General features: G+C 44.3%; 1 protein-coding gene across 2 annotated transcripts; it reads right to left on the minus strand.

Annotated features, from left to right (window-relative positions):
• Positions 1-462: 462 nt before the first annotated feature.
• LOC4818201 (probable multidrug resistance-associated protein lethal(2)03659) lies at positions 463-5,192 on the minus strand. 2 transcript variants are annotated; one of them, XM_033380253.1, is made up of 7 exons: positions 5,050-5,192; positions 4,892-4,962; positions 4,437-4,685; positions 4,232-4,385; positions 2,430-4,165; positions 740-2,366; positions 463-672 (listed from the first exon to the last, which is right to left on the minus strand). In XM_033380253.1, the coding sequence occupies exons 2-7, from the start codon at positions 4,957-4,959 to the stop codon at positions 637-639; spliced, it is 3,870 nt and encodes a 1,289-aa protein (XP_033236144.1). In that variant the 5' UTR covers positions 4,960-4,962; positions 5,050-5,192; the 3' UTR covers positions 463-636. The 2 variants fall into 2 exon arrangements, with proteins under 2 accessions (XP_033236144.1, XP_033236143.1); XM_033380252.1 differs by having other exon boundaries at positions 4,892-5,192.
• Positions 5,193-13,386: the final 8,194 nt, after the last annotated feature.

Consider the following 13,386-nt stretch of genomic DNA (forward strand, 5'->3'; position numbering starts at 1 on the left):
TGGATACTGCTGGCGCGATGCACTCGATCGTGGTTCAAGCATCCATCCGGCAACACCTAAATGGCCTTGGGCGGCCGGTTCATAAAGAAGGCGCGCTCGCCAACTAATTTCAAATGAGAAAAATCACCAGAGCGGCGCAGGAAACGGAAAAGTATATCATGACTGAAATATCCATGGATCCATTCCCCTTTTCGAACCACTAAAAAATCTCTATCTTAAAAGGTGAGATGCCAGCTCGGCGCTCCTAATGGGCTAAGCTTCTTCACACGTAGCTTCTCATCAATCTGTGATATGTCGTCTGTTTTCTTCGTCTCGTACCGAGCTATAGGGCAGCAAACGCGTCCTCTAATTAGAGGCGTCAAAAGTTGAACAGCAAAGTTGTACTTTGTAGCCGGTGTTTGAACTTTTGATGGTCGTTTTCACTATACATATGTGTATGATAATTGGGTATTAAATTTAATCTTGGCTTCGGCGTTGAGTTTTAATACTCGTATAATTATTCTAATAGTAAGGATAGAAACAAATTATAGAATAATTGATTATTTAATTACTTCAAGAAAGGTTGAGCAGAAAGGCTCTGGCTGCATCACTTAATAAACAGCTGTTGAAGACGAAAAATCATATTGATGGAACGATTCATTCTATTCTGCTGCGCGATTTGCTCTCGTGGACCTGCAATTATTTTAATAAAAATGTTTGATGACTTGTATATTGAAAGATTCTGGTATTTTCCACTCACTGACTGTGCTATCTTCAGAAGATAGTCGAAACTCGTCCTGCCCGTCTCCATAACCATGCCGTAGAAGATTTTCGTTTTGGATTGCACTAGAAGTTCGTGTGGAGTTCCAAACTCCACCAGATTGCCGGCATCCAATACCATAACCCTATCCGAATCAATGATGGTATTCAGACGATGGGCTATGGTTAAGACAGTGCAGTCTCTGAACTTTCTCCGAATGGTGGACTGGATGAGGGCATCGGTTTGGGGATCCACATTCGCCGTGGCCTCATCCATGACTAGGATGCGGTTTTCCCGTAGAATAGCACGTGCCAGGCAGACCAACTGGCGCTGACCAACACTATAGTTGGCCCCACCCTCGGAGACGAGGCTCTGCAAGCCGGTGGGCAGCTCCGAGACTTCCACCTTCAAATGAACCTCCTCTAGGGCCTGCCAGAGCTTGTCGTCCGTATACTGCTCGAATGGATCCAGATTGTAGCGAAGGGTGCCGGAAAAAAGCACCGGTTCCTGTGGAATAATCGAGATCCTGCTGCGTAAATCGTTGAGACCAATCCCTGCTGTATCCCTCCCATCAATCAGCATGCTGCCATCGGTGTAGGACAGTCGGAACAGTGCATTAATCAGCGTAGATTTCCCCGCACCCGTGCGTCCCACTATGCCGATCTTCTCGCGCGGCTGGATCACAAAACTCAGAGAGTTCAGTACCCGATCGGTTTTGGGATCGGGATTGTATCTCAGACTCAAGTCATCGGCCACAATTTGTCCCTCTGTGGGCCAACTATCGGCTGGCTTTTTGTCAGCAGGAGACTCGAACTCTCCCTCCGCCTGTAGGTTTCGGTACTCCACAACCCGCTCCACGGACGTCATGGAGTTCTCCAGCTCTGCCGACTGCCGCATGCCCCACTGAACGGTGCCCGTCATGGACATGGCCTGCGTAATGGCCAATCCAATCTGTCCCGGATTGCCGAGTGGTGGATAGAAGTAGCTCGTAAGCGTCACGGAAATCACATAGGCCACGCAGAAGAGATCCAGATAGTAGCCGAATGCCCGACTGGTGGACAGGAACGTATAGTAGCCAGAACTGTGCAGATCCTGGTAGTTGTCGTACTCCCCAATTAACAGTCTCTGGGCACCCAGGGCGCGTATCGTGGGCAGACCATTCAGGGTGGCACTGAAGTGCGAGTACATGGGCGATCTGGCCACCGCTTCCAGTCGCTTCACATTTCGCGAAGTACTCAGGTAGAACCGCCTTAGGAAGTGGGAGGCCACGAACATGACGGACGTGTTCAACAGATACCAGGGATTGGTGATGCACAGCACACAGATTATTCCGGCTATGGTGAGGAAGATCTGTATGCAGTCCAGCATGACGGCGGGCAGCACCTCGTCCACCTGGCCCAGGTCCATAGCGAATCGGTTCAGTATGCGTCCCGACGGATTTGAGTGGAAGAAATATAGCGCCGTGCGGGATACGCCCTGGAACATAGTGTTGTGCAGCTCAGTGGACGAGTGCATGGCCATGCTGAAGAACAGAATCGTTCGGAGCAGCGCAAAAATCACGAGGGCCACATTTATGGCACTGAAGTAGTAAATGTCCACCGCAGAAGATTGATTGTTGTTCTTAACCCTGCGGGTATTATTATGGGATTATTTATAGGGAGTTTCCAGTTCAATAGCAGATCTCACTTACCAGTAGGACAGGAAGTAATCGCCACCAGAGGCCATCAGCTGTGTGCCCAGGCAAAAGAACACGACTAGGACGAACATGATCCAACCAGAGCCAGCGGCAAAGTACTTCCTGTAGATATCCATGCCAATATTGCCACTGGAACGTGACTCCTGCACGGGGGTGACAACCACCTCCTCTTCTCCGGATTCTGCAGAGCTGACACTCGTCCTGCTCTGGCGGCTGCTTTGGCGGGAATATACCTTGCCATCGCCAGCAGCTGCCCCATCCCCATCTCCATCGTGGTCTACAGTCTCATGGCGAGTGCTTTTGGCCAGCAGCTGGGCAAAGTCCTGACCACTCTTTAGCATCTTCTCATAGCTGCCGATGTCTGTGACCCTGCCCTTGTCCATAATCACTATGAGATCCGCCTGTTCCAGGAACTGCAGCTGATGGGTCACCAGTATGACCAATTGATGCTTGAGAAAGCCCCGCATGCACTCCTCGAAGAGATGACGACCCACGTGCGTGTCCACGGCGCTGAGGGGATCGTCCAACAGGTAGATATCCGCCCGGCGGTACACGGCTCTGGCCAGACTGATCCTCGCCCGTTGGCCGCCGGAGAGCGATGCGCCACGCTCACCCGCCATTGTCCGATCCCCCTGGAGCAGCTCAAAGTCGCGTTCCAAGGCACACTTCTGGACCACACTGCGGTATCGATGCTTGTCCATGGGCAGGCCGAACAGGATATTGTCCCGCAGGGAGGCGTTGAAGAGCCAGGGCTCCTGCGAGGCATAGGACACTCTTCCCTGGAGCTTTAAGCGCCCAGACTCAGGTGGCAGCTCGCCGAGTATCGCCTGGATGAGGCTCGATTTCCCAGAGCCCACGGGCCCAATGACGGCCACCAATTGCGGGCGCTTCAGGCTCATGCTGATCCTGTCCAGAACCGGTTCACTTTGCTCTCGGCTCCAGCGTGCTGTCAAATCCTCAATTTCGACCAAAACATCGGTCGGCTTCTCTTTGGGATCACCATCGCCATCGCCCTGAAGGACATCCGATTCGTCGCGCATCAGGAATGCCCGTATCCGGCGCAATGTGACCAACATTTCGGCAAACTGGGACATGCCGCTGGGGAAGAACTTGCTGACAGTGCGCCTCAGGATGTTGTAGAACGCCGTTACCACAAAGGCCTTCTCCGCCGTGAGCTCCCCGCCCATCAGGACGTAGCCTAAGAGGCTCACAAAGATGGCAATCCTGCCGAGAGTAATCTCAAAAGAGAGCAGAGTGCCCCGAATGTAGTTTACCTTGCGAATGGAGCTCATCTCGCTGCGCCGCAGGCGCTCGATCGCCTTGCCAAAGGGCCGCTCCCAGGTGTACATCTTGATCACCTGTATGCCGGATATGATCTCGTTCATCATTCGCACCCGTTGGTCCGTTCGCAGAGCGGTCTGCAGACGCAACACGGAGGTCAGCCTGCTCAAGTAGGTCTGCACCGGCAGATAGAGCAGCAGTATGACAATGCCGTAGAGCGAGGCCAGGCCAATCTGCTGATACAGGAAATAGGAGGCAACCAGCAGCTCCAGCGGTCCCAGCCACAGAAAGTGGAAGTGAATCAGGGCCCGATCGAAGCGCCCCAAATCGTTGGATATCAGATTGACCACCTGACCTGTTGTGGTGTTTCCCATAGCAGTGCTACTTAGGCGCAGCGCCTTGCGATAGATGGCACAGCCCACGGCTACCCTCATCTTCATGGCCAGGTGCTGTTCGGGACGGGACGAGTTTTAATCAATGAAATTGTACAGGTGAGAGCTGTTTTGTGAACTCACCATCATACCCATCATATAAGGATGGAACAGGAGGACACTGACCACGGTAGTAAGTATCAGGCCAGCTCCATAAAGCTGTGCGCTCAGTCCATCGCCGTTTCCATGTGCCGTAAACTCTGATATCAAGGCGCCTAGCAACAAAGGTGCAGTGGCCCTGTAAGGAGATTCATTTTACAGAAGAAACTATAGATCGATCTCCACTTACCTGGTGCCCAGTTCCAGGACTCCAAGGATCAGGCCGGAGCCCAGCAGTTGCCAGCCGAATACACGAAGTATCACCTTGATAATGCTCGGCTGCTGGTTGTGCTTTCGACGACATGCTGCCACTTCGGCCTGCCATGTCTGGAAGAATCTGTCGCCCAAACTATCCGCTCGGTGTCCCTTGAGGGCCTGATACAGATCCGTGGGTTGAAGGGTCTTCTTGCGGCCCTTGAAGAGAATTGGCAGTGCAAAGCTGTCGTAAGAGTACGAGCATTAGGAAATGTATTATTTCATGTATATAGGAAATGTTTGGGGCTAAGATTTAATAGCTCTACACGATAAAGGTTGATAAACTAGACGTGACAGCCTTATCAGCAAAAACACCCCAAAGATGTCCAGATTATCTCTTAAGTTTACATGATAAGTGCTCGATGATGTTTCGTCTTTTATAAAACATACCAAAACATAAGCGAGGACAATAGTCCTGCCGATTCACGGGGATTTGGTGGGAGTTTATCGGCCTGCATGATCTATATAATTTATTTTTGGTAGTACCATACAATTAAGTATCACACCGGTCCTCTTATTTAAATTTTCGGATTTACAAGTAGTATTACTTGTCTGCACTCCGGATTCAGGTGTTATTTCTAGGATTAGCTCAAAACTTTTCCTTTAATATTCGCAAAAGAAAACTTCAGATAAAAGCGAGAAAAGCGTCTGCAGTGCTTCGCTTTCCAACTTGTTATGGACCATCATTCAAGTGAGCGATAAAGTTCACGGAATAATTCTCACCTTAATGACGTCGTTTATCTAAGAGATAATCTTCTTTACTTAAGCTGACAGCAAAATACAATATATAACTATCTCTGTATGTTTTCATCAGATGGTAGCATTTAATATGCTTTTTCATTCCCATTCATTTAGTGGTTGAGTTTTTTTTACTATTATTTTCATTGTTTGCGGGTCGGGAAGATTGTTGAAGGCAGCCTTTTTAAAGAGCAAATAGTGTTATCCGATTAGTTAATACACTTCTATTAGATAGGTTAATTTTTTAAAGTATTACAGTAATATTACTAAATTACAAAAAAAAAAATTTAAAATTTTTGCTACATTACATTTATACTACTACTACATTTTTACAAGTATTCTACAACTGTCCAGGTGCCGCCATCTGTTCTTATTTACATGAACTACTCATCTTCTACTTGCTTTTTACATGAACTATTAGCAGGGCCGTCTGTTGGCATTTACGTAGCTGCCGGATTTCTACATGAAATTTTACAAATTTTGCGCTAGCCAACACTGATATTCGCAGAAAAGTTTCGCGCTCAATTTTGAAATTCAAAACGTTGATTTTGTATATTTGTCGAGCACCAACAGATGGAATAACAAATGGATTGCATTTTAGTGCCCATTTACATTTGCACACGCGTATGATCTGCAACAATGGCATCGTTTGCTCAGGCATAAGCAAATACAAATTAACTAACAAATTTAACCACAAATGCACGTGCACAAACATACAAGACCCTGACAATTTCAGTTTGATGCAGCTGGTCACGACCCATTAATATACCCTATATTAATTTTAGAGTACGACGGGTATATGCCCTAGAATAACCATGACTCGCTTGTGTTTCTAGCGTAAATTCTCCAACTCTCAGCGCTTGCTACACATATAAGTGGTGTTTTTAGTTTGTACAACTAATTGCAGAAATTGATGTACTCTCAGAACCAGTTATCAGTCCAAGGCACTCGACAATTGCGCCCTTTTTTTGTTAATTTTTTAATACATTTCTGTACGCGTATTTTATCATTTATTTACATAAAATAAGCGACCGCAAGGTTTAATTAACCGCAAAAATGGAATGCAAAACTGCAAAAAAAAGAAGAAAATCCTATAGGGCGATGGAAAGGAAACAGAGAAATGAAAATAAAATGTGATATGAGTTAATGCAAAAGGTAAACAAGAAGAAGAGCGAAGATAAAGGTAAAGAAGGGTCGTCGAAAATATGTGGAAATAGATACGAGTATGATATGCGGACAACGTGCATCGGCATTAACCGGAGTAATAAGGTAAATATGTGAACAGCTTCGAACATATCCACACAAACAGACACACTAACCCACACACACGAGAAATTTAATAGCGCAACACTGGAGAGTTACGACTATACGATACCCTACAATATATGGTATTTATTTACACGAAACTCAGTTGAAATATTATATTTTTTGTTAACATGAGCATGGGGATAAGGTTTAATGGTAGGTTTTTTGGTTTTTTGCTATGATATGTACACAAATGTACATAAATCATGGTTTTCGGCCCATTCTGAATGTCATGATTACTATTTTCGATCTATATTTAGACTTTAAGACATCACAATAAGATATATTTAATATTTATACTATTTTAAGGTTGCAGAATGGAAAGACGGAAATACCAAACTCATTCAAAATATACCCCTCTATCCTCCGAGAGTACTGGGTACAAAGAAATACAGTCAAATAAACATACCTAGAGATAAGTATGACAACTTGCTAAAGTGACCAACCGTATCCGTACCGTACCATACCGAAGCGAACCAATATCAATATCAATATGGGGCGCCCTGGCTAACCAGACCCGGACATTGACCGTTCCCTGAGTCAGTGGATGGTCTTCCTTGGCACTATCAACTGCTGCACTTCTCGCATTATACGAGTATACCCTTTGGGAGGGGATTATGATTTTAAGTATTTGATTGCTACACAGGGAAGGCAGGTAATCATATACATATATAGTAATAATTAAAAGGTTTCCTACTGAAGTTTCCTCCCAGAAGTATCCTTCAAATGCCATGAGATTAAAGATTTCTGATACTAATTCAATAGAACTGATCGAAATCGGATGAACTTTTGATCTGCAAGGGTATCTGAATTATTGGGATTCGATGCCAGCCTTTCTCTCGTGTCTCCTCTTACTGTTTTTTATCAGCTGACAACAACGCTGCGTGAGTGCGGCTGTCACTTAGGGCAAACATATGTTTCGTTACAAATTGACGACCGACCGCAGCAGCAGGGGCACAGAGGAGCCAGGGGCACAGGCACAGCGGAAGGGACGACAGCTTCTCTTATCAGTGGCTGCTGCTGATAGGCGGCGGAGGCGGAGGAGGAGGAGGAGGAGCTGAACAACAAAAGACAACAAACGAAAATTAACGAAAACTAAATTTAAACACGTCTTTCTGCGGTCCACGTCCGCCCGTTAACCTTTGGAGAGACGGGTTTCATTAGCTGCCACTGCAACTGCAGCTGCACGAAGTCGCTGGCTACTGCCATCTCTGTCTACGGCTGCGGTCAACAGTGCGTGCCAATGGGAGCGAAAGGGAGAGACACAAACAGACATAAAGAGAGATAGGGGTATGGGATGCTCTTGCAAAAGGGCTAACGCCGCGCCGCGTGGTGGCATGTCCAGGGACCCCATTAAGGGGTGAAGGGTTGTGCCCTCGCCAACCGCTGACTTTTCGCACAGCGGGCGATTTCTACTACTCGTAAATAAGGTTTATTGCCACGCAGGACCCCATGGGGGTTTGTCAGTGCGTAATCCAAGTTGGACAAAGGTGGGGTTGGTTCTAAGGAGAACACAGAATGTTTGACATAATTCGATTACTGTTTTAGTGGGAAATGCAGCGTGGTAATTGAAAATTGATTGAATCTCGTATTGCTTTGCATTCTACTAGAACGACATGCCACTCATCCTCGGATTTGTCATGATGAGAGCACGAATATCATCCCAAAAATCAAACTGCATCGACTCGCCCAACTTTTTTCATCTTTGGAGTTATCTCCGATACCTAATTATACCAAACCCACGTAAACACTATGCATAATCCTTCCCAAATACCGATTTCTGATCAATTAATGTATCGATTATAAAGCTATATTAACAATATTATGGGAAAACGCCTTTCCCCCATGCATATATTGAGTATTTCAAAGTTGTTCCCGTTAACGGACATGTTGAATGTCCAACATGGGAGGGAAAAACAGACGAGTGCCCTACCGTGTCCAACGATGTCCTTTTCTTTCCTTTCCATTCCATTCCCATCGATTCGTTTCGATTTGCTGCGGTGTGAACGGGCAAAGGCAAACAGGCAAATAAACAAACAATCGGGAGTGCGGCGGACAATGGGCCAGGGCCCAGGACCAGGTCCAGTCCTCACGGCAGAGCTTTTCCAAAGGTGCGTATGCATATACACATACACATACATATACTCGTGCCATACATGTATGTGGGCTTAAGGGTGGTGTGTGCGAGTGTGTGTACTACATATCTGGGGGGGTTGCTTGCTTACTTGCTTATACAAGCTGTGGTTTGTTTTTATTGTGCCTGGCTCTGACCCGACCTCGCTGATGATGGCCAACACTCACACTCCAGAGGGAATGCGGTGGCCCCGGCACAGCAGGAAACAATTAGCTCTAAATAAAATTTCAAAATAAGCAACTGTTTGCGCTTAAATCCAAATAGCAAGCTCCACCATTTGATCCGGGCACGCGAGGTCTTTCAGAACCAGAACCACAAATAGGTTGGGGCGTTGGCGGGTTGGCGATGGGGACGGACACGGACTCATATAGTAGATAGCATGATATCACTTAATTACGGTATTTAAATGAGCAACAAATGATATGCTTTTAACATATCGAAAGCCCCCAAAATGTAGCTCCATTTTTCGAAACATTTGTACGAAATTTATTATTATTATATTTTCAATGCACATCTATTTATACCGGGTAATCGGTTGCTAAGAGGAGTGTATTTGAGTATTTGTTGGGTTATAGGGTACAGGCAGAAATGTTTCCACCTCTATAAATATGTTGTGTTTGTAGTCTTAACCAGTTTTGGCCTGCCTTTCAAAGAGTTGTATCGGTAGTTATCTTCCATAAGCTACCTGGGGTATTATTGGTATTCCATAGCCGAAATATCCCCCCCTTTTGTTCCAAAAAACGTGCGCTGAACTCTATGCAACAAAACACTTTGTATGTTGCAATCATCTTTTAGCTAACTTCATTGCCATGGCATCGATGGAGCTACTGATGCGTGTGTGTGTGTGTGTGTGTTTGCAATGCCGTGTGTTTGAAATGTAATTGAAATTTAGTTGGCAAAACTAATTGGAATTGCTGCATTATGCAAAAGGCGATAAAGCCCCACAGTAAACCCTCCGTATGGGTGGCACAAAATAACGCTAAAAGACCAGAAACGGAATGCAAAATTCCCTGATAAATGTTTCTATAAAAATATATATGAAAAATAACATTCCCAATATAGGGAATTGGGGTATTGACCCAACAACAATCCTTGAAAATTGTAAATCTGGACTAGTACACAAATCGAGCATCACATTTTATTAATTCAAAATAAAACCTAAAAAATATCTGGAAAATTCCTTTCTTTCCATAAAATCAGCATGATACATATTTAAATAAACAAAAACAATAAAAATTCCATTCGGAATAAGTAAATAGAGATGTACAGCGTATGTACATACATATGTTATACGAAATTCCACGAAAAATATAGTAACCAATATTTTGTTGAATCAATAAAATATTTTACGTTTATTAAAAATGTGCGGATGGACTTTTGTAATATTATAAATAAGTTCCACATTTTATTTTCAGGTATAACATTACGAAAGAAGTATTTGATCCATAAATTGTACAATATAATATTTTTCCGAATTTCTAAGAAACTTTCGAACAAATTTCAATTGTACAATATAATATTTCTTCTAATTGCATGCAAATTTCAAACACTTTTCGATTATCCCTGTTTTAATTTGTGGCCCCAAACGAGCCCAGAGACACGTAAAAAATTGTTTGAAATTGCTGCCACAGAAATGGCCTAATTAAAATAATTTGTGTTCTCGTTCGACTAAGCCGAAAACTGAACGACGTAAATAATTTAATTAACCAAAATGACATGCAAAATGCCTTGGACAATAGCAACAAACGACAGCCATTATAGAGGTCACACCGGGCGGGGGGCTATGATTGCACTATCCAAAATGCAACAAAATGCCCAACGACTGTTGACCCAATTAGAAAACTGTTTGGCCGTCGACTTTAGTTTAGTTTTCGGGAAATATCGAATATCGAATTATGCCTGCAATAAAGGATTCCCAGGTTGTGGAGGTCATTCGGTCCCATATCCCCTTCACGGGTTTAATCGGATTTTAAGCAGAGCATTAATTAATGTGCTGCCTTTCTGCATTACCGCCTGGGATACAGAATGTTTGAACTTTATTTTCCATATTTATTTAGTTATTCAGACAAACTTTGTGTCAAGTCGAACAAAAGCCAAAAGTTTAACCAAACTGTGCGCAAAAATAGACACCGAAAACAAACAAAAAATGTGCACCTACATAATAATAAAAGTTTCATTTGGCGCTCAATTTAAGCCGCTTTCGGGTTCAACTCCCCCACAGAGACACAGAGTCCGAAAGTTTAGCTGATTTACTCTTTGTTTGTATTTTTGTATATTGTTGGTGGCTGGGCTTACAATTTAAAATACCCTTTTCAGGAGCTCAATCCGTATTGTATGTATAATGGGAAGAGCCATCTAATATACATATATCACTGATTTGTTTAATCCTTTAGCCCTCACAGATCGACAAAAAAGGTTGATTTTAATGAACAGAGTTGCAAATATTTCAATTGCAGTGCAATTAACTGCTGCAGAACTGTCTGCCTCTTTCCCATTTCCATTCGGTTATCGATTTCCTTTCGCTTTTCGTGCATGCAGCTATCAACAGTATTGAAAATCCTTCCTTTCATTTCCTTCCATTTGCATTTATTCGAACACCATCGCCATAACAATCTGCATGGTAATCTTAATTGCAGCTCATTCACCATATCGACCATGGCCGTTCATCCGCTCCGCTCTGATCAAAAAAAGAATGTTCTGTTCCAACAATTTTCTCCCAATTGACTGTTCATAGTTTTCCTTTTTTCGTTGCGGATTATCTTACTTGTTTTTTATATTGTTGCCTTTCGTTTCGGGTTGGGTATGTAGAGCAAACGTACTATAGTTTATAACAATTTTCGTGAAAATGGAATGCCCACAGCCCGCGGCTAAAGGCGTATACCATACACGTGTACGCGCACTCCCATTCACCACAAAGGTGTGTGCACACATCCACTGAGGGAAAAATGTCCGACAAATCTGGTATTACAATACTGGAAGAGCAATAATATATTATCCAGAGGGTATTCTTAACCAGTCAAACTCACTTGTCTGTTTATTTATTCAAGGGCTTTGTTCTACATATTTTGAATGCATCTTTCTCTCAGTGCATACGTGCCAGTGTGCCCATGTATACATGCATTTATACAAACACGCAAATTATGCAAACGGCTACCGCAAATAACATAAATTTCACAAACTTGGCGGCCCGCAAAACGCACCTGAATGGACTGGGGGCTGGGTGCTGGGGTCTGGGGCTAGGCTAACGGGATATGATGAGGATGGGTATGAGGTCGACTCGGATTCCGGGTCCAGGTCCTGATCGGATGAGGATAGCGCCGCATAGAAATGTTAACGGGCCGTGAAAATGTCCCTATGTGTGTACGCTGTCGTTGTCGTTGTCCTGCATTCATCGTTAGTTTTGTGTGCGTGTAAATGCAGCCGACAAACAACTTTATAGAGGGAGACCGAGATAAAGTGAGGGTGATAAAGACATAGAGGGAGGTGGACGTGGAGAGAATGGAGTTGACAACGCTTTTGATTTCATTTAAAAGCACGCATCTTCCTCTGCTCCGACGGCTTTCAGCATTCATAATAAAAGCAGATTACGAGCGTTGACAACACTGTCAATACACAGTCGGTCGGGCAGGGGGCCGGGGCCAGGGGCCAGAGGCCATGGTTGTCAACGGCAGCGGCCAATTGCCGTAAATTTGCATTGGCCATCATCAACGAAAACGAAGAAATAAGCTGCTCTTCTGCCTAGCCGAATAATGGGGCACCCTTTTGGGGGATAGCCACCACTAGGGTGGTCAATTTCTAGTCACAAAAATGTACAAAAAGCTGGCAGTTCGCTTCCCTGATTCTGGCTGTAATCATTCCAGATACGGATCCTTAAAAGGTATATTTATCGATAATATCTGCAGATGTTTGAGACCCATCCTTCTTCGAATCCAATGAATCCAGTAAAGTATTTAGATTTTGCGAAAGGATAGATGAACTCCTTTTTCCAGCTACCACAAATTTATAATAATCTTATGATCTGTTAAGATCCAGCCCTGCTTAAGAAGCGTACCCCATGAAAAATCCAACGTACCCTTTTCCAAAAGTTAATTTAAGCACACAAAAAAAAAGAAACAGCGACGCTTAAGACTAAAGATCAACAAAACGCTTAAAGTTATGGCAAGTTCTCATTGAATCCCGCCGGCTTCCCGTTCCGTTCCGTTCCGTTCGTGTTCCCACACACTCATCGTCTCTCTCTCTCTCTGTCACAGTTGCAATCGTTCCGACAGTTTGTTGCCCTGCGTCTCATAAGTTTCTGACATTAATGCGCTTAATTAAAGCAGCGCCAGAACTGAGACACACGCACGCAGCCACACATACCTACATACATGAATGGAAATATGGGTGCACACAGCACATAAAAACACACAGATACAAAAGTAATTTGCATTGTCAGGCAGGACAGGCAGAAAAAGTGGCTAGCGCTGATGTAAGCTTATGTACCCTCTACCGGAAGGGGGGTGGTAAAGAAGAAAGGATGTCGACACATACCTATAACCATATTCATAGAAATTGTGCTTTCTAATGAACATTGAATGAATTTCAAAGGGGTGCCATTTTACCAAGACCCAATCAGAAACCAATTTAATGGAATCCGAATATCTTCGAATAAAAGCACATCATTAATCATTTCCCCCACTGATCCACTTTCTTCTAGGGTATGTCAAAT

Source organism: Drosophila pseudoobscura, chromosome 4, assembly GCF_009870125.1.
Source record: "Drosophila pseudoobscura strain MV-25-SWS-2005 chromosome 4, UCI_Dpse_MV25, whole genome shotgun sequence".
Taxonomy (NCBI): Eukaryota; Metazoa; Arthropoda; class Insecta; order Diptera; family Drosophilidae; genus Drosophila; species Drosophila pseudoobscura.

Bases quoted from the DNA above. Each gene is read 5' to 3' on its own strand.
- LOC4818201 (XM_033380253.1), bottom strand. From the start codon at position 4,959: ATGCAGGCCGATAAACTCCCACCAAATCCCCGTGAATCGGCAGGACTA. The intron at 2,367-2,429 runs GTAAGTGAGATC...TAATACCCGCAG, and splicing joins GATTACTTCCTGTCCTACTG to GGTTAAGAACAACAATCAAT. The intron at 673-739 runs GTGAGTGGAAAA...AAATAATTGCAG, and splicing joins TTCTGAAGATAGCACAGTCA to GTCCACGAGAGCAAATCGCG.